The sequence below is a fragment of the Neopsephotus bourkii genome, unplaced genomic scaffold, assembly GCF_033783945.1.
Source record: "Neopsephotus bourkii isolate Nb327-2 ecotype Australia unplaced genomic scaffold, CSIRO-AGI_Nbou_v1 NB_1634, whole genome shotgun sequence".
NCBI lineage: Eukaryota > Metazoa > Chordata > Aves > Psittaciformes > Psittacidae > Neopsephotus > Neopsephotus bourkii.
The window spans coordinates 2,682,632-2,710,431 of NW_026902109.1; the positions used below are offsets into that span (position 1 = coordinate 2,682,632).

The 27,800-nt window shown below is 41.6% G+C and overlaps 2 protein-coding genes and 1 long non-coding RNA gene across 6 annotated transcripts; 2 read left to right on the forward strand and 1 right to left on the reverse strand.

The window, feature by feature from the left end:
* The first annotated feature begins 67 nt into the window (after positions 1 to 67).
* ECD (ecdysoneless cell cycle regulator) lies at positions 68 to 10,574 on the forward strand. Its single transcript, XM_061373814.1, has 13 exons — positions 68 to 286; positions 386 to 503; positions 694 to 781; positions 2,180 to 2,358; positions 3,095 to 3,287; positions 4,088 to 4,216; positions 4,716 to 4,841; positions 5,737 to 5,822; positions 6,556 to 6,662; positions 7,434 to 7,611; positions 8,695 to 8,762; positions 8,885 to 9,105; positions 9,721 to 10,574. Exons 1-13 carry the CDS (start codon positions 97 to 99, stop codon positions 9,958 to 9,960), a joined length of 1,923 nt encoding a protein of 640 aa, XP_061229798.1. The 5' UTR covers positions 68 to 96; the 3' UTR covers positions 9,961 to 10,574.
* Positions 10,575 to 20,338: 9,764 nt separating this feature from the next.
* On the reverse strand, positions 20,339 to 27,160 carry NUDT13 (nudix hydrolase 13). 4 transcript variants are annotated; one of them, XM_061373815.1, is made up of 9 exons: positions 26,932 to 27,156; positions 25,291 to 25,402; positions 24,286 to 24,425; positions 23,542 to 23,649; positions 23,075 to 23,181; positions 22,330 to 22,455; positions 21,998 to 22,109; positions 21,191 to 21,345; positions 20,339 to 20,602 (listed from the first exon to the last, which is right to left on the reverse strand). In XM_061373815.1, exons 2-9 carry the CDS (start codon positions 25,371 to 25,373, stop codon positions 20,417 to 20,419), a joined length of 1,017 nt encoding a protein of 338 aa, XP_061229799.1. In that variant the 5' UTR covers positions 25,374 to 25,402; positions 26,932 to 27,156; the 3' UTR covers positions 20,339 to 20,416. The 4 variants fall into 4 exon arrangements, with proteins under 4 accessions (XP_061229799.1, XP_061229800.1, XP_061229802.1 ...); XM_061373816.1 differs by lacking the exon at positions 23,542 to 23,649 and having other exon boundaries at positions 26,932 to 27,160; XM_061373818.1 differs by lacking the exons at positions 23,075 to 23,181; positions 23,542 to 23,649; positions 25,291 to 25,402 and having other exon boundaries at positions 26,932 to 27,159.
* Positions 22,091 to 27,783, forward strand: LOC133223285 (uncharacterized). The gene is made up of 2 exons (XR_009728515.1): positions 22,091 to 22,155; positions 22,248 to 27,783. It is a non-coding gene; the product is annotated as an uncharacterized LOC133223285 (long non-coding RNA).
* Positions 27,784 to 27,800: the final 17 nt, after the last annotated feature.

A 27,800-nucleotide genomic window follows, 5' to 3' on the forward strand; every position in this document is an offset into this window, starting at 1 on the left:
CCGCCGCCATGGCCGCACACCGCCCCTGGGAAGGCGGAGCAACGCGTTAGCGCCTCGCCCTGCCCAGCGCGGCGCGGTCTAACTCGGCCTGCTGTCATGGAGGCCGGCAGGCAGGCCGCGGTGGCGGAGGATGCTGTGCGTTACTGCCTCTTCGCGGCCACGGGGTCGGGCGGCGAGGCGCTGCTGCGGCGCTGCGCCGAGGGCGTCGCGGTGCGATTCGCGCCGCTCCTAGCCTCCTACATCTGGCAGCAACAGCCCTTCCGTCTGCGCTATGTGCCGCCGCGGGGTGAGCCTCGGGGAACAGGGGGTGAGGGGAGCCGGGGAAGCGCGATGTGTGAGGAAAGCCCGGCAGGGCGCTGAGCCGCCTCTCTTCGCCCCTGGCCAGGCGAGATCCCGGCGCACCTCGGCGGCACCACGCTGTTCGGAGATAACGTGGAGGATGAGTGGTTCATCGTCTACCTCGTCCGGGAGATCACCAGGGAGTTCCCGGGGCTGGCGGCCAGGTAATGGCCCCGACCGCCGCCGCTGGCCCCGTGAGGTGCCCGGCGGTTGGGGCAGGGGGTCCTAAGGGTCTTCCTGACGGGAGGTCGTGTCTTAACGTTAAAATAAAAAGCAGACATGGCTTTGGGAGTGTGTGTTAATTATGCTGTGTGAGACTTTTTTCTGGTAAGAAACCAATTTCTGCTTGGCCAGGATCGATGACAACGATGGGGAGTTTCTCTTGATAGAAGCAGCGGATTTTCTCCCAAAGTGGCTGACTCCTGAGAACAGTGACAACAGGGTGAGTAAAACTTACGTACGTGTTGCCAGGTGGCTCACAACGGATCTTCACCAGTTGGAGTTTTCTTCTATGTAACCAAGTGGTCTGGCTGCAACTGAAAATCCAGACTGCTGTCTAGCCCTTAGTAGTGAAGAAACTTCTGGTCAAGGCTCAAGACTTGTTTTAATTAACAACATAGGGTTTTTTTCAGGACAGTCTGTTTTTATTCTGGTTTTAATGAGCTTCTTCATGCTTGCCATGGATGTTAAACGAGAGACCTAACCACTGGAAATCTCTGATACTTGATTTACCTGTGTACTCTTGTAGAATCCTGTGTAGAGTGAATGGGAAACTGCTGTAGGGATACCTGGAAATCGTTGCAGGTATCAGGTTGTGCTTCTAGAATCGGTTTGTTAATGGAAGAAAGAAAGAGAAATTTCTTACACGTTTTTATGCGAACAGCAAACGTTCATATGGAGACAGCAGACCTTCCTGCTAGGCTGTGAGTCTGTGTTGTTCAGCTGGATCTGACTCTATTAATTAATTCTTTAGTTAATTATGACTGTGCATAATTAATTCTTTAAGAGTTGTCCCATAATGAAGAGCTGACTGAACTTTTTAAAGCTTGCTACTCATAGTGGCAGATATGAAGGCAGTGAAGCTGTTGTGCTATTGATTGATCTGTAAAATCAGTAAGTTTGACCAGCTTTCCATTTCCTAAGTTACTCGAGTGCCAGGAAGGCTTGGATAAGACTGGAACTATGAAATGTATTTGGCAGTATAATGCAAACCTACGGTACTGCACTGAGGAGCACCCTTAGATCCTCCTGAACTTTCTGGCTCTGCTATAGCCACTTGTGTTTTTTCTACCATATTCCTGAATGCTCAGGCATGAGGTTTTGCTGCCCTCAGAATGGGGAATGCTGGAGTGTTGCTGACGCTATGGGGAGACAGACTGGCATAACCCCATGAGTGGACTCCTTCACCTGGAGATTGCAGCCAGATCACCTTGCTGTGGATGATTGCTAGAAGCTATGTCACTGAATTTATTGGCAATGGATTGTAATGGGAAGAACTTAATTTTTCATGAGCAAAGATTTTGGGTTTTTTTGGTTTTGTGTTTTTTCCTGCCAGAAGACTCTTGGAAAGAAAAGGGGTGGAATACAAAGCAAAAATGAGTTGCAAGCCTGGAGCTGGACTATCAGGACCATATTTTTCTTCCATTTAATGGAATGGGGAGAGTGAGGGAGTTGACAATTCAGTTCTTGGGATCAGGATCCAACAGAGTTCATATGTAGCTCCTGAAATAATAAAATGTATTGTGTTTAAACAATTGCATTCATATATTAATTTAATTTATCCATTGTTTAGTGTGTGATTGTTCTTACTCTGTCTGATGACAGTGTTACTATCTGCCAGGTGTTCTTTTACAAAGGAGAACTACACATCATTCCACTGTCAGAGAGTCAAGAGAAGGAATGCGACCCATCTGCTGCCAATCTGACAATCTCGCAGGCGTTAACACTGTTATCCAACAATTCGGAGGAGTTCCTGGCTGCAGAACCCATTAGAACAGCAGTGTATAAACGCATCAGTGGGTATGTGGGTGTTTTATTTTGGTCTTCTGCAACAGTAAGTTTTGATTCTGGGCTGTCTGGCATCCTTTCTTGTATTAAATATTTTTCTGTTAGATTCAACAGAAGCCACCAGCTGGAGTTTTTTTGGTGGCATTCTTCTAAAGAGGGGGACCACTGTCCTGTAGACTATGCTGTGATCTGGGGGCTTTGAAAGTGGTTCACTGCTATGACGCCACATCTGACAATTACAAGAGTTATTTCTTCCTTCACATCCTTCTTGTACTGAATAATCTGAAAAGTTCTGTGAGCCTTTAGGAGCCTTTGCGGGAGGGAGGCAGATTGCAAACTAAAATGTGGAACTAGAACACTTTTCAGAGTGTCAGCTTGCCACAGTTGTGTTCAGCATTGTATGTTATCTTTTTGCAAGGATTTGTCAGTGTGAGCCAGGTGACTTCTGCACTTGGTGCAGTGAAAGCTACTGTATAGATGGACATGTAGTCAAGTTCACAGTGATTCATTTCACTGCTGTGGGAATTAAATTTAATTAGATAATTTATATTTGAATATATGTATATATACAAGCAGATATTCCAGGTGTTAGGTTAGCTGAGCTTTAAATTTAGTTTAGAATGATGTTCTGGCACTTGGCCCATAATACAGATTAATATTAAAGCAAAAAAAGGGAATAATAATTAATAAAGTAGTGGTTTGGGCTTGCAATGCACTTACTACACTGTGGTGTTATTGTATGATACAGGTATCCTGAGAAAATTCAGGCCTCATTTCACCAAGCCCACTGCTACCTTCCAGCAGGCATTGTGGCAGTGCTGAGGCAGCGCCCTTCCTTGGTGGCTGCAGCAGTCCAGGCCTTTTACCTGCGAGATCCTGTGGATTTACGAGCATGTCGCTCCTTTAAGACTTTCCGTCCAGAGGAGCGTGTGATGACCATAGTAAGTGATTCTTCTAATGCAACTTGTCATTTAATTAGGTTCTGTAGCTGACAGAAGTTCTGTGGTCAAGTGATATAAATATGTAAATTTCATTTTTAAAATAGCGCATTTTCTGATTATTTTTCTTTTGGCACTAGACCTGAATTTCTACTTCATGACACTAATGGCTTTTCTGCCTTCAGATTGACATGGCTGATCATGAGATAAGTGTTTCTGAAATCAGAGATTACTGCTGGTAGTTCCTCTGCTGAGATGTGTGCTAAGTAAATTGACCTAGTTCTGTGATCAGAGCAATTTGACAGCACTGCCAGCCAACACAGGGAGTTGCTCCTACAGCTGCTGTTTATTCCAAGGCTTTTCACTTTCTCAGCTGTACTTACACAGCTTTGTGAAAGCTATTTTATGAAGTGCTTTATGAGCATTGTCCAAGCAGTGTCATATCAGATAAGTTTGGATTACAGAGTAATACCCCTAGACTCCTGAAAATAAGAGTTGCAGTCAAATTCTAGACTTCTAGACTGTTGAAAACTCAGCTTTGGTTTTGTCAGTTTATTACAGTACTTCTGATGTATTTAGACTGTATGAAGTCTACTCAGATATGTCAACTTGGAATATACTTTGTGAAATCTGAAAAGCAACAATCTTAGGTGTATGCGTCTAAGATGTATTTTGACTACAACCTCAGGTATCATCTGTAATATGTGTGCTCTAAAGCAAAATTAGAGTGGTGGGAAGCTGATGCTTGTACACAACATAGTTACACTGTGCTGAGTGTTTTTCCTTTGCTCTGGCTTTTTCAGGTTACTTTCACAAAGTGTTTATATGCACAACTGGTGCAGCAGAAGTTTGTTCCAGATAGACGCAGTGGATACACGCTGCCCCTCCCATCTCACCCTCAATTCAAAGCCTATGAACTGGGCATGAAACTGGTAATTATTTTTCCATGTGTTTTGTGCTTAGTCTTTAGTTTGCTTGGTTACCTGTGCCTAAGAAATGACTCTTTGCTTGTATGTTGACTGCTTATACAGAAAAATGTGAGCAAAATCACAGCTACCATTTTTCTAGAAGTACAGAATCATAGGGTTTTCTTTTATAGAACAGAGCACTCTTATACTTCCCTAGATTATAAATACAGGTAAAGCCTTCATGCGTATGTAAGGAGTAGCATGTGGACTATAAGTCCGTCTTCTATGTTGCTTTGCCGATGTAGAGAAACTTTGCAAAATTAAAATGATCCATTATTGCTGCAGAAAGACAGATTCCAACTTCCAAAACAAATACTACTACCTGACATGTAATTGGGAGTGGCATCTGCTTCTGAAATGTCAGCATCAGGAATGCAATGATAGTCAGGTTTTTATGCAGTCATTTAAAGGTGCACTTAAATTTGTCACATCTTGAGAACCTTTTTTTGCATCTCTTATGCAGGCTCATGGCTTTGAAATTTTGTGCTCCAAGTGCAATAAAGTATCTCCTGATTCTAAGAGAAATATGTTGAGTGGTCCTCTGTGGGAGCGATTCCTCAGCAGCCTCAAGGAGAAGAATTATTTCAAGGTGAAGTTCTGTGTGTCTTTTAAACATTCTGGGAAAAACATGGTTTAGCTTTTGAACTTGTGTTAGTAGTTACAGCAAGGAAAGAAATTTAATGCTTCTCTCTATGGAAAATGAATGAATGACTTTAACAGAGGTTTGTGCAGCTTGTTCCCCTTCAAAATTAATGAATTTCTTTTTGTAATAAGGATTTGGGGATGAATTTGTTCATCTAAAGAAGGGGTAGATACTTGAATAAAGGAAACCCCACAATATGTTTGTCTGTCATTATACATATTTTCACTGTTCTACCTCTAGAATTAAATATTCTTAAAGGTCTATACTTAACATCCATAGTCCCATTTGGGAGCTTATAAGTGTATTTTTTTGTTAATGGTTGGTTTTATTTTGGTTTAAAGATGCCTTTGACTACATGTTAAACATCTATAAATTTAACATAAATTGACTACTTATTTGAAGGTTATAAAATTTGACAATTCTATCAGTGTGTTTAGGTTAATATCTTTTAAGTATAGGAAAAGAGCAACAGTCTTACAGTACTGCAATGCCAGTTCTGTGGGTAATTCCTAAACAACAACAGATTTATTCACCATTCCCGTACAGTTGTAACATGGGCATGGTAAATCTGCCCTCCAGTGGGAATCATAGTAGTCTTTGATTGTTTTTAGTGTATACCATATGATATTGCAGCATAAGACTTCAGTTGTATTTGTGAAAATACTTTATTACCCATTCCCTATATTCTGTTCCAAGTATACATGGCAAAGCTGTATTACTTGCTTGATTTTCTCAGCACTAAATTTCTGTGTGACGAATTGTCATTGTTATGAAGCTTCCTTGTGAAAAGCAAGAGGAGGGAGAATTTTTTTGATTCATACTTGTGACTTGCATTAAACAGGGACAAATGGAAGGATCTGCTAAGTACTCAGAACTGTTGCATATGGCAGAAGATTACTTCCAGCAATCTGTTGCCAAGCCAGAAATGTAAGAGCTACTTGAAAATCATGCGTAATCATACACAAATACTTTTTTAATACTCATTACAAATAGCCTGAGCTCTTTTCTTCATTGCACACTTGACATGTGGCTAGGGCGTATGGATATTAGTTCCTTTAGAATACTCTCTACTAGTAGAAGTTATTGCTTGAGTAACTATTTATCTTGGTTTTGTAAAATGCTAAGCTATTCCAAGTGGGTTAAGAAGTGACTGAAAAGCATCATTTGGGTGGTTGGCTATACAAAGTGTTTAATAGTTTCATTGATAAGCAATCCCAGTGAATAATAAGTATGGAGTAATCTGTTTCCTTTAGTCAAGACGGGCAGCTGGCTGTATATTTCTCCAAAAGATCAAATCCAAAAAATAATTCATAAAAATATCTGAGGGTTTGCCAGCTCATAATATCTTGACTGTTAGTTGCTTGAATTTCTAGTCTGTGCTGTTTGGCAATCCTAATGTTTACCAAGATAAAATAAATACAAAGAACAAGGGAAACATAAGAAATAGGCTTTGGAACCATCAACAGTGACATAGTAATTTACTATGTCTTGTTTTGGCTAACACTATTTGTGCACTACTCTGGTACTTCCCACAGGTTCACTTATCTTTTGATGTATCTGCACAGAAGGAATAATGGCGAATTTGAGTGTGTGATGCCATTGGCACTGTAACGCTAGTAAAAATCCATTTCGGTAAACTGATTTTTTTTTTTTCTTCTAGCTGCGTTGAAGTGAACCCAGGTGATGAAATCCTGACATTGCTACAGACAACAACCATTGATTTGAAGGAACTGGAGAGAGAAGCAGCTTGTCTTCCTCCAGAGGATGGTGAGCATAATGGGAGTATCACTATTCCAATCACAAATGATTATTTGGAGGGGGAGAGGGTGGATGTTCACAGCAGTGTACCAGTCTTCATATCTACTTAGTTTGTTTCCTATCCTGTGACTGCTACCCATGGCCTGTCATTTAAGATTGAGGCAACCATTTCATTGTATAAGCCACAAAGCTTGGAGTTGTGAATTGTCAAGATATATAATCCAGTTTCTGGTTTGATACCACTAGTTCAGTAACACCATGCACACTTACACCAGACCAAGTACTTTGTGTCAACTGTCTACCACATGGAAAGTATTTAAGCATTTTATAATAATAATCCAATTCCAATACTGACAATACAAAGTTAATTACTGTCTTGTCTATTCTGATGGCCAATGTAAGGCCAGCATAAACTTTCTATAACAGATTTCTTTTTCAGTCATTTGACAGAAATGTAGTTGTTGCCAGTGTCTACATTTCTGAATGATGCACAGAAATCCACATTTAGTGTTAATGATCGCAGTTGAAATGTGACTAGAACAAGATCTGCTAGTTTAAGCTGCATGTAAAATGGAGTTTCAAAGTAGTAAAATGAAATCTGAACTCTCTTCTGCTCAGCCTCTCACTGCCTTGTACCCTGTGTTATCTGGTATCATTGTGAAAATGTAGTAGTGCAGAAATAAGCTATCAAACGTTAGCAGTACTTTCAACTACCTGGATTTGGCTTTGTGGATTAACAGACTTGTGCAGAATAATATATAATGTCCTATTTTCTTTCAGATGACAGTTGGCTGGAGCTTACACCAGATGATCTAGATCAGATGCTGAAGGAAGCAGGAAGTGAGTCCCTTCAGTCCTCAAATGAGGAAGAGCAGAAATATGACTTGGAAACAGTTGCTGAAAGTATGAAGGCTTTTGTATCTAAAGTCTCAACTCATGAAGGAGCAGAAATGCCATGGTAGTAGTACTTTTAAGTTTGGTGTCTGGTGTAGAATGTGTTTGCATTCTGCTGCAGCTTTTTTGTTGATTCTGTAATGCAGAGAATTCTACTTAGCAGAGGCCCGAAACAAACCCAAGTTAGTAGTGAATATATAGATGCTTTTAAACTGACTTGGTGACCACTCAGACACTGGTACAGGTAAAAATGCTGGAAGTTGTGCTATTTCAGCTGTGCTGAGCCTGTTTTTGCATTACTGAAGTACATAATGTACACCTGGAAACAGGAAAAAAGAATCAGTGTGGATCCCTATCGTTGCTAATAGTAGAAGAAAAGTGCTAACTGAAGATACTTAACTATTTGGACAACAGCAGAATGCCAGTAGATTAATTGTTGCACTTCAGAAAGTTTGTGTGAATGTTGTGTGAGCAAGTCTTTAATTTGAAAAACCAAAGTGTCAGTAGTGAATTGTGTAGGTTCTTGTTAATAGATTTAATACTGAGTAAATAATGCTGTGTAAGCTGTAGCAACTGTATAAGGGTCTACTTTTAGCTGTTGGATCCTTCTTAATTGGTGTTAGAACTTTTTTAATTAGTGTTAGTGTTTAACTAATTTGTGTTTAATTAATGTCTAAGTTATGTACTTTTTTTTCAGTTATTTAAAGAAAAAAGCCCCACAAGCAACAAACCCGCCCAAGTCACTGAGCCTTGAAAGAGATCAGAATGAAGCTTTTTGGTATTCTTTCTAGGCAGGAAACCTCAAGATATCCTCAGCATTTTAAATCTTTATCTAAGGTTCCAGTCCTTCATTCCAGAAGGATTCAGGCATGCTTGTTTTGGTTGTCTTCAGTGCAGTATTTGTTTGATCATGACAGATGATTAAAGCTGTTGGTTTTATTTTGCTTTTATTCCCTTGGAATTCTTCCACTTGCTCTTTTATTTCTGACTCAGAGAGGCCTCAGACTTGTAAGCACTTCCAAGACCATTGGTTCAAATATTGCAACTTTAATCTAGGCTCAAGAGAAATCAGTATGCCATATGGCTTATGCCTAAGTGGGGCTTATGCAAGCATAAAAACTTCACTTAAAGTATTTTTATATTTCAGGTCATCTGATGATTCCCATGTTACCTTTGACGTAGATTCTTTCACAAAAGCGTTAGACAGAATTTTAGGTGAGATTTGCTTTATTATTCTTTTGTTTTTATCAAATTATCTCATGGTTACTCACCTTCCCTGGGTCTTCTCATCATCCATGGGCACTGTGCTGATTTGCTTGGTGTCTGTACTAACATAGGGGCAGATTCAGAAGAGCTGGATTCTGATGATCTGGATGAAGAGGAGGAGTTTGATTTCTCAGATGAAGATGATGAAGACTTCAATGCTGAAAATCAAAGGCCTGACCAGGATGTATCACCTAGTGAACTTATAGGCAGTCTCAAATCATACATGAATGAGATGGACTGTGAACTCGCACATACCAATGTTGGTAAAAGTTTCACCACCCAAAAGAAAGGGGTAAGTTTGCTTTGAGTTTTAGTTTGTAGCGTAATAATTTTGAGAGCTTTAGTAGGAAATACACTAAAAGTGGTCATTCTGAGTAATGTGAGCAGAAACTTCTGTTTTCTGATCATGTGTAAGCTAATTACTAAAAAAAAAATGTAATCCCGTGTCTAAGAAAAATGTGCTGAAGTTGCGCCATGGTTTTTTTTGTTTGTTTTTTTTTTAAGCAAAATATCTAAGTTTTAACTTGCGCATTGTTTCCAAAACTTAGTTTAATTTCCCTGGTTTACTCTGGTTTAGTAGTAAGCAGACAGCAGCAGCTTGACTTCTTGTGTTCCTGTAGTTCTTCAGCTCCCATAGGAAGCTGAGCTCTGCCTCAGTAACCCTTTCCGTCTTTCTCTTGGAACTTATTCTGTATAATGGCAAGTGATAATTTTTAACTGGCATGAGCATTTGGTGACTAAATTCCTGTCTATCAAGACTGTGGAATGTACTAAACTTTGTTGGCTGCAGAACTGTTTCCTTGTGTCATTTCTCTTTTTGGGGTTTGTTTGTTGTTTTTTTGTAGTTGGGTGTTTTGTTTTTAATGTTTATACAATTTGATAAACTTTCTCTTTATCCTCACTATAGGCAAGTTCTGTTAAAGCAGCTAAATGCGAAAGTACTGGCCATGATTCTGGAGCTGAAGATACTGAATTGACACCAGTTGATGTGGATATGAACCTAGTAGCTAACTTGCTTGAATCCTATAGTGCTCAATCTGGACTGGCAGGCCCCACCTCTAACATTTTACAGAGCATGGGCGTGTATTTACCAGAAAATGCAGATCATACTGGCTCTGTCGAGCAACAGAATAAAAGACTGTCTTAATTCAGAAGACATGGCTGTTTGAGAAATGAGCACAGAAGGCCTAGCAGTGTTTGCAAGAAGAGGAAAAAAAGGTTTGAATTTAAAGCATTTTATGCATTAGTTATGTGTGATTTGAAAGAAGAAAAGTGAATTTATCTGCAAAAGCCATCTGGATACTACCTTGGATAGGAAGATTTTTACAGTGCTAATGTTCTCAGAAAACTGAAAAATGATGTGACTTGAATTAAACCTTTATTACAGATTCCATCTTCAGTTTTTTAAATCAGTGATCCAATTTGGCATATTTCTAGAATGTCCTTTTACCTATTACTAGGTGGTTTCAATATTGGGAAAGCAGTTCATGTTCCGAAAAAGCTGCTGCCTTAGGGGGAGATGGAGGAATACCACCAGGAGCAGTGTTCTCTTGTGCATTTGGGAATGCTGGTTAAATGTTCAGCAGATGCCTAATTGCTTTTCCAAAAGTACAATGCTTCATTGTAAGAACTTCTGATAATTACTGAAAGAGTGTGTTCTGTATTAACCAGGAGGATTTGAAGAGTAATTGGATTGAATATGTAAATATTGGCTATAAGTATTTTTGAAGTTATTTAAATAAAAGCAGAAATATAATTTGATTACTGGAGATTTTTTTTTTTCGTTGACGGTATACATGGCTTCCTCAGTGCAGTATTGGAAGTTCTTAGAGTTAAAGCATTTTCATAATTGGGCATTTTTGCAATTGTTATTGCTGAATGTTGGTATCGTGCCAGCAGTAGCTGTATGTGAGCCCAGTCTGAACAGTTTTGTTTTGTATTTCAGTGAAAATGTAGCTAGAAGGCGTTCAGGCTGTTGCTGTCACATGGAATGAAAAGTTTATTCTAGATAGTAGGATTTAGCTTTAACAAGGTAAACTTGGAATAAAATACGTAGAAATTCTTGATTTCTGCCAGAGTGGATTGGTTTCTACCAGATTCTGAATTGGTTTTTCTTTATTTGTTTTTTCCACACAACAATAAATTGTCTTAACTGGTAGAAGAGAAGCTTATTGGTTGAGTTTTTGGGGTGTTGGTTGGTTCTTTAAACATTCAGAAAAATAGCATTCAATGATACAAAAGCCTGGTTGATCCTGAATGTGCACCTAATTGCTTTTAAAGTACACTATTGCTGTTAGTGTTAAGGTTCGGAGTTCATTTAGTTGGAGTATTTGTTTTAATATTTTTGCATGTTAAGCGTGGCATTATTTTAGCTGACAAAGCAGACTGTAGCAAAAGTTGTTTCCATGTAGGACTTGGACATTTGTTGGGTGATGAGTTTCAGTATCATCTGAAACCGTGCCAACTGAGTTTGACCAATACGTAGAAGATTCTTTGAAAGTCTCACACTGGCATGTTTTACTGAAATTAATGAGGCCTTAACAATGTATAATGAATGCTTGCTTGCTGACTTCCCTACTGAGCTATGCTCAGGGGTTGTTGGTCTGGGGTTTTGGTTGTTTTGTGGGGTTTTTTCCCAGACTGATGTTTGTTTTGTCAAATGACAAATATCTGGTAAAATGCTGTGGTACAATGTCATATGTATTAGAGATTCTGTGTGTGAATGCATGGAATTAATGTGGCTGAGGGGTATGATGACTATGCTGTTTCCAGATTTGTCCTCCATCAATGTTGTCTACATCACTTTTTCAACAGTTTACGGAGAATATTGGCAATTTGGACAGGGGTTAGAGACGGGCAAGAGTTAGGATTTATAAAGATGTCACTACGGTTCAAGGATTTTGGACGGCAGAGAGGTGAAATGAGACTGAGTTAGACAAATCTACACTGGAAAAAATTGGGGTAACAGGAGTTCTTGAATCTAGGAGATAGGGACAGCCATCAGTAAGTGCAAAACAAATGTACTTGAACCTTAAAAACAGCTTATATTTTAACAGAGAAAGTAATTAGCAAACTATGTGAAATGGATGAGTAGTAAGATCAAGTTTAGATATTTCAAAAATTCAGTTTCAAGAACATGATCACATTTAAACTCTTTTGTGGCCTGTACTATACAAAAGGTCAAAATTGATCAAAGGATTCTTCTAGTGTAGTATGTGAAGAAAACTTCTAAGCCCATGTTCAGAACAAGATGCTCTTTTGGAAGCATGTCAGTTGATCTTGCTTCTGAGATAATCTTACTTTTCCATGGGTTGGACTGTTATTTCTCTGGGGCTGTAGTTATTCCAACTATTTAGATTTGTTTAGCAGCTTCACAGTGGAGACCTTCAAAACTCAGGAATTGCTCACAAGAGAATTTGGGATCAAAGAAAGCATTTTCATGCTGCCTCTTCCACTGCTCTGAAGGAACATACGAAGTGTTTCTGCTTTTAATTTTGAAAAAGAGTATTTTTAGTGAAGGAAGTCTGATGGAATTAATTTGGAAAAACAAGTGCGGTGTGGTTCTCTTTCAATGAATTGCTATTAAAGTTTCCATTATATTCTAAATTAGTTTAACTGGAACTGCATTCCAAAACAATTTGTTCACTTTGCTCACTTGAGCGTCTGCCTTTTGTACAGCCTTGTCCATTGTAGAATTTCCTGACCTTTCCCAGAAATGTAGTTTTCTTGTTTGTGGCTTGACCCTGAAGCCCCAGTTCTGAATGGTCTAATTGTTGACTAGTATATTTCAAGCAAAACAACAAATAATGGATCTTTCATCTTCCATACAGGAGATCAAAACTAATCCAGGGGATACCAGAGACCTCTAACTTGTTAAAATCCTTCTGAACACTGGGGCAGTTTGGCTGTTGCCACTCTTTCCACCAGTAAGCTTTATGGAATAGTGAGGAGCCTAAGAGAGAGGGCCATTATTTTCTCTGTGTTAATGGAGGGTGTGCAGTTCACCTCAGAAGACAGGGATCCACAGGCTAGCAGTGTTTCTAGCATCAGTCTAACTCCTCTGTGGTCAGTGGAGAGGAGGTGTTGCTTGGGAAGAATGGTATTTAACTACAACTAGCTGTGTTCAAATGCGGTTTAATGTCAGTGATACTGACCGGTCTCCTGCAAATTAATTGTTTTCTGCATCCTTGCTGTGTAAGTGGGTATCAGTCTCCCTTGTTGCCATGAAAGATCACCTCCCTGCAGGACACTTGCTTCCTGCTTTCCCTTTCTAATGCTAAAGTATAGGAGTAACAGTTATCTCCAGGGCATGTATTAGTTGCAGCTGTGGAGAAGTATTTCTTATCAATGTTTTGTGCAGCTCATGCTGCAGCTACTTGTCTAACTCCTGTGAGAAACTGGATTTTGTTTTTAATAGCAGCAAGAGTCAGGACAGGCCCTTTGTACCACCTCGGGATCCCTTGGGATATTGCAAAAGCTACAGCAACAGCTGCCCTCTCTCTTGCCATTTACATCTTTGGAATGGAACGTAAAAGCATCTGTCCTGGCAAGTCTAAGATGGAAATTCACTGCTTTTCCCAAGTTTGTTTATTCCCCTAAGAAAATACCACCATGGAGGGCAGTTAGGCTTCTCAGCCTCAACAGCAGAATACAGAGCCATTGAAAAAAGTGACTTGCTCAAGAATATGAAGTCAAGGGTGTGAAACCTAAAACATCACCTTAGTTGGTGTGCATCCAGTGTTTTCCTCAGCCACCACGAACCTGATTACCACCTCCTGAGGACAGAAAAGGTATGTTCTAATAAATTCCAGCTGCCAATAGTAGATAATTAACAGCAAAACAGTGCTTTCAGGTCAGATAACTGAGATTGCTGTTGTGGTCATGATTCAGTTTATTTTGTCTTTGAATTCTTATAGTAACATACAGTAACAACCTGTCCTGTTGAAATAGGATAGAAAGAGGCAGATGTAGGAATGCGCGCTGGCTGTGCTTCCAGGCTAGGGAACTGTCTTGTGGAGTGCAGTTATGGAGAAGGGTGTCATGAACAACCTACAGGTTTCTGATGTGTAACTGTAGCTAAAAAGCAAAGTAATTAACAGGGGCAGAAGAATATCACGTTGCATATTACTTCTGTGTAAAGTGGGGATTGCTGTTTGGAATAGCACCTGTACTTAAGTGGGTCAGTGCTCCCAGGTGGATATTCCTAATTTTGCAGGCATTCAAGAGTGGGAAGTGAAGAGGAAGGCTAATGTGAAGGTAAAGCTCAGTTTATTCATAAAAAATACATGGGTGAGTTGACCTCTGTTGCAGGTAGGAGGCAGAAAATTTTATATTTCAAGTAAAGACTATAATTTGATTGGGGAGAAAGAAGTAATGATACTGAATGACTGCAGTGATGTTAATCTAAACCAGACATTTTGTTTTTAGTTGGTGAGGATTATTAACTTTACTGCAGTTATAAGGCCATACACTTATAGTGTTAGAATATAGTCTAGTTTAATCAAAGGCATGCTCAATGCTGCAGGCTAACAGCAGTCATATTTGACTGTCGTATTTCTTCAGATCACTACTGTGTACTGTTGTGACTGTAGACATATTTCTTTCAATAATAATAACCAGGTTCTTGTTCAGACAGATCACAGTTACTGAATTTTGTGCAGTATCTATTTGCATTTGCTATGTTCCTGCTAACCAAATCAGTCAACAGTGTGTCATAGGTAAAGCTGCATAGCTGCTCTTGTCCTAGTCCAACACACATTCATTTAGCACCCTGACTGCAGTATCAGTCTTACCATTCATGAATTTGCAGCTTCCCATTCTTTAAAAGATCTTGTTGAGATTCTTAAATTTATTAATAAGTGATGTCTGAATTTGCTTGTGTCTCAAACCCAGATCTCATCTTTCTTCTTTTTCTGCTTATATTAATGTACTAGTAAAGCTTCTGGGTCCCTTTGCAATACTTCCATTAACAGAAACAGGGCCTTCTTTGCATTTCCTGCCATTTGAACAACCTTACTGTGTATCACTCTTTTCCCCAATTGCTTCAAACCTTATTGAAAAAATCTCTTCCTTGCCTTGCTTGCTAAATTCTGCCATTTCTCTCTGTAGATGTGGTTTTTATTCAGATGTGAAGTTTTGTGGGGAATGCTATATACAAAGACGCTGCACACAGATGAGCACAGGGACTGGCAGAAAGGACATGTTATCGGCATTTTCTGTTCCTGTCCCAGTACTGCCCTCCCTGTGAGGGAGCTGGGGAGCTTTGTTTCTGCTCCTGTGATCTTTCTCTTGTTTGTGACAGCTGATGCCAACTTCAGCTTGTCCATGTAACAACGATTGTGGACATTATTGAGTGTACCTGTTTGTCTACAAAATACCACTGATGGGTCTTAAAGAAAATGCAAAGTCACACCATTTCCATATTGGCAATGCAGCCTCTTTGTTTTAATAGAAGTAGTTTTGGTGGTGCTCAGTCATTCCCAGGTGTATGCATTGTTGGATGAGTGACATCTAGCAATGTTTTTTCCCTTACACAGCTGCTTGCCATCTGTTGCCAAATTGAAAAGTGAACAAGTTTTAAATGGGAGCCAAAGGCTGGAGCGGCTGAAGTCATAGGATCATAGAATAGTTAGGGTTTAAAAGGACCTTAAGATCAACCAGTTCCAACCCCCCTGCCATGGGCAGGGACACCTCACACTAAACCATCTCACCCAAGGCTTTGTTTAGCCTGGTCTTAAACACCGCCAGGGATGGAGCATTCACAACCTCCCTGGGCAGCCCATTCCAGTGCCTCACCACCCTAACAGGAAAGAATTTCCTCCTTATATCCAATCTAAACTTCCCCTGTTTAAGTTTTAACCCATTGCCCCTTGTCCTGTCATTACAGTCCCTAATGAAGAGTCCCTCCCCAGCATCCCTATGGCCCCCCTTCAGATACTGGAAGGCTGCTATGAGGTCTCCACACATCCTTCTCTTCTCCAGGCTGAACAGCCCCAACTTTCTCAGCCTATCTTCATATGGGAGGTGCTCCAGTCTCCTGATCATCCTCGTGGCCCTTCTCTGGACTTGTTCCAACAGTTCCATGTCCTTTTTATGTTGAGGACACCAGAAGTGCACACAATACTCCAGGTGAGGTCTCACAAGGTCAGAGTAGAGGGGCAGGATCACCTCCTTTGACCTGCTGGTCACACTCCTTTTGATGCAGCCCAGGATACAGTTGGCTTTCTGGGCTGGGAGCACACTGAAGCCGGCTCATGGTCATCTTTTCGTCGACCAATGCCCCCAAGTCCTTCTCTGAAGGGCTGCTCTGAATCTCTTCTCTGCCCAGCCTGTAGCTGTGCCTGGGATTGCTCCGACCCAGGTGTAGGACCTTGCACTTGTCATGGTTAAACTTCGTAAGGTCGGCAGCAGCCCACCTCACAAGTGTGTCAGGGTCTCTCTGGATGGCATTCCTTCCCTCCAGTGTATCAACCGAACCACACAGCTTGGTGTCGTGGGCAGACTTGCTGAGGGCGCACTCAATCCCACTGTCCATGTCACTGACAAAGATGTTAAACAAGACCGGTCCCAACACCGATCCCTGAGGGACACCACTCGTTACTGGTCTCCAGCTGGACATTGAGCCATTGACCACAACTCTTTGTATGTGGCCATCCAGCCAGTTCTTTATCCACTGAGTGGTCCATCCACCAAATTGATGTCTCTCCAATTTAGAGACAAGGATGTTGTGTGGGACAGTGTCGAGCACTTTGCTCAAGTCCAGGTAAATGACGTCAGCTGCTCTACCCCTGTCCATCAGTTCCATAGCCCCATGTGGTCAAGCAGGATTTCCCCTTAGTGAAGCCATGCTGGCTGTCACCAAGCCCCTTGTTGTTTTTCATGTGTCGTAGCATGCCTTCCAGGAGAATCTGCTCCAAGATTTTGCCAGGCACAGAGGTGAGACTGACTGGTCTGTAATTCCCTGGCTCATCCATTTTCCCCTTCTTGAAAATGGGGGTTGTATTTTCCCATAAGTCATTTCAGCAGTGCTTCAGAATGAAGCACAGGAATTGTCTTTGTGTTAATTACATGTTCTGACAACCTGTCCCTTGCAGCTGCAAGAGCTGAACTGCTCATGGTTACTTGAAAAATGATTACTTGAAAAATCACCTTAATGCAGTCATGTTGTCAGGGTGTTCCGTTAAGTACTCATTTAACACCTCAGGCTAAGCATGAGACTTGGGACGCATCCACTGCATCTCAGAGCATGTTTTAAGGTGAAGTAACTTAGTGTAAGAGCTTCCTCCCTGACCTGTAATGCTGAAGTCAGACTTTCTGCCATTCACAATGGATGAGTACCCCTGTGCGTAGGAAAATGTGACCTTTCTGTGCAGCAGCAGAGTAGACCAAAGTGATGGGAGAGCATGTGGTAAGTGAATTCTCAATCCACCCCATTTCCAGGTAGGATTCTTCAGAGCTCCCTCTATCAGAGGTAGACAAGTTGTGTCATGAAGTTTGGTTACTTTAATCCTCTGCTAGCAGCTGTTGGAGATAAAAATAACTTTTATGCCCTGCTGCTTTTAGTAGGTAGATGGAATGCTGCTTTGAACTTGCCTGCATTGCTCTCCAAAAAGCTATTTCAAATTAATTAGCTGAACGTTATTATTTTATGACTGCCCATGTATCCTGCAGGCTGGTAATACTTGTGAACAACTGGGTTGTAGTGTGACATGCTGACTGCTTTTCAGTGGTAGGTCTTGCTGTCAGTCCCAAGCCCTGGCAGGCTCTGAAAGCAGTGGAGTCTCAGTGATTTACACAAATCAAGTGTCCCCAGAGAGATTCATTTAATGGATGTGGTTTTGAGAAAAATATGTTGCTAAGTCGCTTTTGCCTGCCTGATACCTTTTCTATGGGAAAGCCCTGCTGTGTTTTGTTGAAGCAGCTTCTGTTAGGAATTGTCTTGTTTCCTTTTCCAGGTCACCCGCCTTTATGGAGCGTGTTCCTTCTTGACTGCAGTGAGTATTACGAAGGCTTCAGCCAGCTTTCTGAGGCGAATGCAAGTGAGAACAATGTCTCTCTCAACTTGTTTTTTTGTTCTTTTCATAGCTGTATTGCCTATAATTGTCTGTAATCATTCCTGCTTTCTTTTAACATCAGGAACAGAGGCCACCATTGTTTCATACCAAAGTCAAAAGGGTATGGAGTAAGGATTTTTTTTCTTACTGATAATTAAAAGGAACATGCAGACCTTTAAATCTGTGTTTTAAAAGGTGAGTCACAGAAACAAACAAATGAGAAAATTTTCCTGTAACTTTCTTCTTGTAGAAAACAGGCAGTAACTGATGAAATCTGAAAAAGCCTGGTATAGTCAGAGTATTAGACAGACCACAGCTCTTGTGAGTTGTCCTGAAGTCTGTGGTCAGCCTGGGCATTTCTGGCCCACGAGCATCAAGCAAGGGGGAAGCAGAAATGAACACATCTCCTGTGACCAGCCTGCCTTCTGCTGTGGTACCCACATCACCCCAAAGGAACACTCTCCCAAGACAGGTCTGTATCAGCAGTGTAGAAATGACAGTTCAGAAAGAACTGCTGTCAGAACTTCAGTACTTGCTTTCTTTCAGTTACAGCTCACTGATAGCCTGCAGTGTTGATACTAAAAACATAATTGGGCAAGTGGAGTAACCCAGCATTTCAAAAGCACAGGAGAATTTTCTGTGGTGGTGGATCTGATCACACTGCAGCTGGTTTGATAAAGACATACACTGCAGATAAGTACTGTAAAAGTACAAAAATAAAGCACACAAAGCTCACATTACTGCAGAAGTCACACAGTTACCCCTCCTCTCCCTCATAGGCACTACTTTTTGCTTTCACTTTTTAGTCCTTTTTCTGCCACTGGGGTAACACATCATGTGTGGATATTAAAAGTGCTAAGTACATTGAGCTGGATATTGGACCGGAAGCATACTTGGGGCACATTAATGAACTATTTAAGGGTGAGCTTGGAAGGCATTAAGAAGAAGTGGGAAGTAGGATGAGAAGCGGGGTATTTTGCTGGTAGGTATCTTAACTCTTCAGTATCTTTTACTGCAGAGAAGGGACAGAAAGGAAGGAGGCTGAAAATGAAAATGGCAGATTCCAGAGATGAGAGATGAAGAGGTAAATGGTAAGGAATTAGAATAGAGTGATGGGAGAGAAAGCAGGGTGGGTTACTGTGAAGAGAGACAGCAAAACATGTTCCAAAGAAAACTGGATGCAGGAGTGCTGTAGCTAAGTTCAGTGGTGTATGGGCTTCTGTGGTGTGTCTGGCTGGGCTGGAGGGGAGGAAGCAATGCCCGTGGCTGTACCAGCACACATTCTTATTGGGATGACTGACGGAGTTCACAAACACGAAAAATATGCTCTATCATACGCGTTTTATTGACTGACAGGGTGGGAAGGGTGTTTGCCCATGCCAACACAGCCTGAAGGAATCCCTCCCCAACCTCCTAAAGTAAAATTAACCTGACAAAACAAAGTATGTCTAAGTGGTGTGAGGAAACCTTCTTTTTACTTACTGCTCAGTTGTCCTGACTCCAGAATTTTACCATTGCTGAAAAGCTCTTTCACCTGTAGTGAATCCTAATGGTGACAATCAGTGATGCATTCCTGTTCCCCGTTCAAGTATCTGTACTGATGGCCTTGCAGTCTTTGCATTGAAACTCTGATGAAATAGGTAGAAAGGACTGTCAACCTGAATCAGTGGCAGATCAACCTTCCATCTGTCTCTTGCTAAGCTTTCCTTACCCAGGCTGTCTCTGTCACTCTCCTTCCAGAGAAGTGATGCAATTTCATCAGTATAATGAGACCATCTCTGCAGGCAAGCGACAGACACTGGCACAGGGTAAGAGGCATTGTACCTTTTAGGATTTTTCTATATCAGAAGTGCAGTCCTTTCTTGCAGCATTTCCTCTTACCTTTGCATTATCTTGGGTCTTCTAATACGCTTATATGTAGGTTTTGCTTTTCCACTCATTAGCTCAGATTTATCAACAAAGTAAAAGCATCTTTTAACATTAAAAAAACTTGGATGTTTTACATGAAACTGGAAGATTGAATGGGAAAGGAAGCAGAAGGGGGACTGTGGTTTTTCTTACGGTTTTGGGGGAGTTTGTTTTGATTGTGTTTTTTTTTAAGAGTTCTTCCAGATCCATATAAATGTGAACACTGAAAGGTGCCACTGCCCCTTTATTTTTTTCTGGAAAAGGTGTGCATTTGATATCCATGCAAGATGGATAAATGGTGAAAAATGGGACAGGTGCCAGGGGCTCATTATTCTGTTGGTTGCTGGGCAACAGCAGCAGCTGGTCACAGTAAGTGTGATGCTTTGGAACCAAGAATTTTATTGTATGCTTACAGCAAGACATGGGATCTCAAAGGTGATCTACTGTTCATGGAATTGTTTGAGGGTGATTAGTTTAGAAATGGCTTTGTAGGTCTATGTATCAGAGTGTAAGACTGCCATCAGTGTGGTGCTGTCCTCACTGTAACATGGACTTTGCCTTCAGTAACTTTGGAAGATTTTTTTATTGAACTTTCATAGTTCTGGCATAATCACAGACTTGATGAAGACATGTCTAAGCCAGCTAGGAAGTCTGCTGCTTAACCCACTCACAAATCAGCTGGTGAGCAATGGCCTGTTTGGGAGGAAACCAGGGTAAAAAACTACCATCATCTTGCTTTGAAGATCTGGGATGTCTCTTGAGACCCTCCACGATTTCCTCCAAGCCAAACCAACGGGCTTCCTCTAGTTCCAGCTTGTTCATACTGATCTGGAAAGAATTCAGAGAGTAGCAGTTCCTTAAATCAGATTTAAATATGGGCAGCAGTACCTTGCTTGTTCCTGCACCCACAAAGTTCCTATGGTAGAATGCCCAGAGTGCTCTACGCATACCGGGATTAAGTGCTGAAGCTAGTAGAGAAAAGGACACTACTATCCACCAGTGTTTTGTTGTCTTGGTTTCCTAAGGGAATCCACAAATCAGCCCTATTCCATCATGGCACTGGACTGCAAAGTATCAGTGGCTAAGCATGGTAATTAATATAGCAGAATGTGATATTAATGGCAAATATCATATTAATACTAGAGAGTATCTCCTCTGCCCTCTGCAAAGTTCAGATGAAAAAAAAATCAGGGGTGTTAGGCTCTGAGTTCGTACATGTTCAGAGGTCTGTGCAAAATCTGGCATGTTGCAACAGAAGATACCATTATTTTGAAGTTTGTTCTTCACTTCTAGAGAAAGCTGATGGAAAACTGCATTTAGAGAGGATCTGTTGCTCTCTTCAGTCTGTGGACTGAAAGATATTTTGCTATGTGAGGTGGGCAATAAAATGCCTCAGGGGAACCGAAGTCTGCTCACCTCAGCCTGCTGTGCCCTCACTATAGCGTGACAAGCTATCATTAAGCAGCTACTGGGAAAGGGCCAGTGCTGAGAAGCTGAGTACCAGAGTGACTCCACCTCTAGGCCAACCTCTTCTGCCACCTCTCGATGGACTGCCTCCTCAACGTTTTCACCTAAAAGCAACCATAGTCAGGTAAGGACAGCCTGGCCTCAGGGCAATAAACCGTGCAAAGAAAATGTAGGTACAGTTATTTCTGAGGTGTTCCAGCCCTGACTGCTCACACATACGCAGGAGCTCTGGCTGTGCTGACCTGGAAACACTTGTCAGCAAGATGCTCAATTAAATTTATCAACAATGCTTACCTTCGTTAAACAGAGACAACAGAGACATTTTTACTGTGTCTAATATACAGTTGGTAGGCAGAACAATGCTGCCTTTGTTCATCATTTCCCTTTTTAAGCCATTTTGTCTCGTGTAACAAGAGGTCTGTAGTTTTTCTTCTGAACCAGACTGCACTAGACACAAAATGGACTAAAAAGGTATCTGGGGTTCCGATCTGGTGAGTCTTATACATGTATTTACTTACCAACAGGGACTACAGCCACTGATACATACCCATAATTCCCATTCTTTTTGGATAAATACAGCTATTTTGAGTTCTGTCTGGATGGGAAGGCTGATCTATTTAGATCCAATATGTTTCTCCCTGATACCACTTGTGTGTCTGTCCATTTTTCTCTGTGAACATGTGTTTGATGTTTGCCCATTCTTCCCCCATACCCTTCATGTCCAAGGCCACTGTGCTGGGTCAGAGACCACCTTACCCATATCACAGAAGCCTGACAGAGCAGAATACATTCCCTGGGGAAATGAGGGCTGTCGTGCGAGGAGGCACCGGCTCCCATCAGACACCAGGGTGATAATCACTGGAGACATCTAGCAAATGCATCAAAAAGCAAAGCAAGAAGTTCAGACCGAACAAGTAAGTACAAATTGCTGCTTTTCCTACTGCACTGAGAGTCACTGGATGTACACTAAAGAAAAAGTAATCAGGTATGTGCAAAACTCTTACAGGTTCTCCTCCATGCCACCCAGCAGCATTGGCTTGTCACCACAGAGTCCCTGTGTGGATTACCTGTGCTGTTCATATGCTCACCTGTGGATAGTAAGTTATTCCGCTTGCATGACAGACACGCTTGCTGCCAGCTATGTTTCTTTGTGTGGGCTGCCCTGTTTTGCTACAGTACTGGTGGGAATCGTGCCACTGGAGAAGGGACTGAGCCTGCAAACACCAAGAAAGAAACACAAATCTTATTTCTGCCTTCTTGAAAAACAGCCCAAGCACCACAAACATTATGAAGCAGGAAAATAAACATGAGCTGTTCCTACTTATAGGTCAGGACAAGCTGATTTTCACACACAGGTCTTTTCATAGGACTTCCAAGTGTAGGGTATCTGCAGATTAATAGCTGATAAGTAGTTTTGAAAGCAGCTCTGAGGGAAGGTCTGTACATTCATTTGTGAAATTCTGTTTGCTTATAAGATTACAGGAAACTAGTGCTGGATAGTTGTTAAGCTGAGGACAAACTGGGATTGCTGTAACTGCTGATAAGATCAGTATATTTCACACTGGACATGAAGTAGGTTGATGCTAAATGGCTAATTAGTTCAGATATTTATTTTAAGCTACTTGTCTATTTCTCTTTCCATTGCAGCTTGCTTTTGGGATCACAAGTTTGGGAAAACTGTTGTCATTTATAGTGTGTTTGTACCTAGGTCGCTGAAAGTGTGCAGTACATACTTCCACAACATGTATTAAATCATAAAATAATATGGGAGACAAGGAGAAAGGTTAATGTTAGAAATCTTAGCTTTTTAAAGTAAAAAGTCCTGTACAATACCGAAGCCAGCAAAGGAGAATCCTTCCCATCCACTATGAAGAGAGCCTTTTGTAAGTTAGTAAATGACCCCTTGAGTTGAGACTCAATGACTGATTTTTCCAAGGCTCCTGTTAAAAAAAACAACAACAGCAAAATCTTTGATCTCATAAATCACAGTTATTATCCCAACTTTACGCCCTACATTGTTCCGGTATACAATTTCTGGAAGTTCCTGTGGAAGTGACACCACATCAGTGGTAACATTCCCAAATGTTACGTGACCTGCCAACAGCCCACCTTTACTAACACATGCACAATTCTGTGCCTCTGGCCCGCCACACTCAAAACAGCTCCTATAGAGACTCAACTGAGTCTACTCTGGCAGTAAATATTCACTCAGCAAGGATTAGAGACGCTGCCTAGGCAGCATCTTCATCTTAGTGCATCAAATGTGATGCTGACACAGATGGAAGAGGAGTAATCCCAACCTAAATCCAGGGCAAAGTGTGGTACGTGCTCGTCTGAACAACCGATCAGCACCGACTTCTCTATCCACTGTTCTGTCTCTTTGAATTTCTCCAGGATCCTTTTAATCTCTAAACAGCAGGGGAAAGGGGAAGAAAAATCTGTGATGAAAGCACATTCATACAACCATTATGCTCTCTCTGGATCTTCAAGGCATATGCTATCTTGGCTCAGAGCAGGGTGCTCATGTGAGAGAGGGAACTAGACAAGTGGTCCCACGTGAATGGAGACCAGAAGTCTGGCTTTCCTCTTAGCTCTTGGAATTTTTGACCATGTCAAGCTAAAGATGGAAATGCTGTAATACCTTGGGAGCAGCTGTCCATTCTATTTCTGTCCTACACTAGCCAACACCTTTCTCTCATTGAAAATTTCTCCTGTGTTACACCAAATAACCTTTATCAGATAGACCTGGCATTTTCCCTGCCAGCCCTTTCTCTTCAGTAGGCATGGTTCCAAATGTTTAAAAATGATCATCACAAAACACATCAGGTATATGTTGATACTGTAAGTGTGTGAAGAGCATGAACTTGTGTCTGCCTGTCAAGGTTTTAAGTCTGAATAGTCTTTGGTTGTTAACAAAGAGTGTGCAGGATATTCCTGCACAGCTTGATAGATTTTCAACACCCATACGAGGGGTTGCTTATTGCAAAGGACTCTCTATCGTTTCAGTTGTGTGATCCAGGAGGTATTTCCAAACACCTGCTTACCTGCTGCACTGAGCTGTGGTACGAAATATTTTTCCCCAACTTTCTGCAGGAAGGGAGAGAGATTGTGAAAGAGGTAGAAAGTTCCTGAGGTCTGGGCTTGTCTACAAAGGCTGTCATCTTCCTTTAACTCATTTAAGTATCTGAAGTGAGAGAAGAATTGGGAAGATGAATTCAAGATCATGTTGAGATCACCTTGTTATGCTTAATTGGACATACTTACGTTCCATAGAGCAGGGGGAAGAAATGGACAGAACAGATTTTATGTATTCCATATGCTTCTAGAGTTTCTGACAGCTGAGTCTACTCATTGGTGGACTGTAGACATTAGCAAAGGTGCCACGTGGCAGAAAATCCTGCAGTTGTTACTACAGAAGCAGCCTCAGGTCTTGGACATCCAAGAACAGTAACCTAGTCTATTAATCCAAGAAGTCTGCTTTACAGACATGATCATTTATGTGCATGAGACCTTCATCTTCCCTTTTATCCTCCCAATCTAGATGGCTCCAAGTCCTGTTTTGGAAAGCTACTTGAGCACTTCAGATATGGAATACGCTTCCCATCAGGCTACATGCATTACTGCAGGATACGTTCTACCTGTCACACTGACATGAGAGGTAAAGACCAAGCTGAAGTCTTACGGCTCAGTTGGCTGGGGCCTGAATTAGGAAAAGCAAGTCACTGGAAAAAGGGTGTCAGAATGTGCTGCTTTCAGACTGTTTGAAGTAGTATTTAAAAAGAGTTGAGCAGCATTGCTTCAAGTTTGTTTGTACTTTGAGATCTTTTGCTAGGACAGCAAACTTAGGCATTTATTAACAGAGCTTCAGCCTCAGAGAACCAGTTCTTATCACTGGTGAACAGAGTGGAGACATTACTGTTACCATTTACAGAGCTCTCATAGCATTACTACATCATTGTTCAGCTCTGAAAAGATTTAGGTAGGGCTGCTTGTGAAGGTGGATACAAGGGTACCAAACTCTGGTCTTCTCACTGTACACAAGAACTTACCTCATTTTTCTAACATAGGTAGAGTGTAACCTGCAGATGAGAGAGGAAGCTCTTCTATACGCTGCTTGATAAATTGCAGCCATAACCAACACCTAAAGGTAGCTGTCTCTGCCTAAAAAGAGAAGCATAGAATATAATGCAGAGGCCCTACAAATTTAAGTTTGATTTAAAGGTGCAAACACCCACTAGCAGAAATCTCCCTCTCACAGAGTCTGCAGAATGCTGGCATCTGCTTTCTAAAATTACTGCTTTGGTCTTCACTCCTAGTCGCACATCAAATCCAGTTTCAGGCAATGTTTAAGATTATTAAAAGATACCTCAGTTTGTTTCCATCTGTGACTGTGCACAAGTCTTACAGAAACTGCAGTAAGGCTACATTGAACGTTCCTGTCCTAAATGCCTGTATCCCTGGGGAAAAGAGGAGTGAAGGTGGCTGCTCTCTTTTTTGTTTCCTACACAGTTTGTAATGGCCTCAATCCAACTGAAAATCCTATTGCAGTACACAGTAGATCTGTGGGAAAGGCACGGATGCCAGAAGAGAATGAAAGACAAAATATCAGCTGTGGAAGAGAATTCCCCAAGTTAGACAAGAGACAGCAGTTGCAGCTGACTTGGATCATCTCCAGCTATGAATGCTTTTTGTGCTAAACAGTCCTACCACATTTTCAGCTCAGGCAGTCACAGACTGCAGTCTGATCTCAACTTGAGGATGTCAGAAAATAGCCAGAAATGCTACCATCTCTAGCATTCATCTGAAAAAATAAATATGATTCATAATCCTTAATAATTATTAGGATTATTTCACTTTTCAACCATAGAACTCGGAGCTCCTTAAGGAGGAAGTTACATTTGCTTTGAATTACAGACACAAAAGCAGTGCCAAAGAGTCCTGAGAGTCCTTCCTTTCAGTAAAGGTCAGTGATGGCTCCAGAGCCTGAGTGATGCCTGAGCCGAGGCTCCCATCTGCACATGCAGTTTTTGTAGCAAGCAGCATGGAGGCTGTGCCTTGCAGCTTCTGACATCTTTGCCTCAGATCCTCTTTCCCAGTGTCTCAGCTGAGTGTGGTCTTCACCAGGGTGATCCCTGGTGAGACAGGGGAGCCAGGCCTGCTGCAGAAGCTGCTGGGGAGAGCATTGGCATCCCTGCTCAGTGCTGCAGCCACAGCAATGGGAGCTCGGCATGCTGCCAGCAGGCTCAGGCAGAAGCATGGGAGGACTGACACCAACACGGAGACCACGTCTGAAACAGTTGTGTGGTGTGATGATTATGTGTCCGTCACTTCTCCACCCCCACATCTCATAGAGCCTTGGCTTGTGAAAATCTGCAGAACAGCAGCAGCCTGTGCTGAATTCAGGAGCTCTGTACTTTGGAATGAACAGCAGAGTGCGACTGGGGCAGGGAAAGAGGAATAGCTTGTACTTGCAATAATGAAATGCAACATGTGCAGGCGTTTAACCCCTTCCTTCCTAGGAACCACAGTGCCAGAGTTTGGTTAGGATCATTGGAAACTTGGAGACAGTAAAAACTTCATCTCGGGAGGCCAGCCCAAACTCCCATCTTGCCTTTAAATCTCACCTATGCTGTACAGCTGGCAGGAGGTAGATCTAGGCCTGTCATTCCCCACACGTTTTCCCCACTTACTGTGCTCAGTGCAGGGGTGCTGTGTCCAGCAGCAGGGATGAGCTAGCTGTGAGAGTCCCGCGTTGCCCTCGGTTAGCAGCCCTGCTCCTACAACAAACAGCGGAGCAGCTGGCTCCCTGGGTCTGACTCGCTTTTCCCCCACTGGGGGCGCTGGGAAATGTAGTTCTGCCCATGCTGCTCGCAAGCCATTGGCAAAGATAGATGGCTGGGTTTTGATTAACTTCAGGAGTTAGTGAGGATGCCTGACAGCAAACTCTTTTTATTTTCCATACCTGCTTAATTCTATCAGGAAACCAGATGCTGTGTTTTACCATGCAGAGACATGAGAACAATGCTACTGCAGGAATCTGTGCTGTTCTAGCAGAGAAGTTTGTTCCTGGTAGTTTCTTTCCTTTTTTTCTTCTAAGCTTCTCTGTGTTTTTTTATCAGTAACATAAAAGCGCTGTTTAAAGTTAAGAACCATATGGCTTCAAACAGCAAAATATGCCAAGAGCTGTGTATATACCTAAAGGAAGGAGCTGTTTATAGTGTTGAAGCACCCAAAGCCACAGTTAAATTTGTACATGAATAGTGCTGATCAGAAAGTGTGCTTTGCCAAGATAGATGTCAGAATAATGACAAATTATTCTCATGCCTTTATAGCTGAACAAACAGATTCCTCCCAAGTACTGAAAACATTATTCTGGGCTGGAACCTACCTGCCTATATTTAGCACAAAGAGAATTTTATAAACATATGAAAGTAAGTGTTTTGCTTTTTGGTCATAAATTGAGACATTCTAGTCGAGAATTCACATCATGTAATTTGAGAGCATAGCTTGTAAAAATAATAAATAGAACATGCAGGAAAATAGCATGCTTGTTACAAGC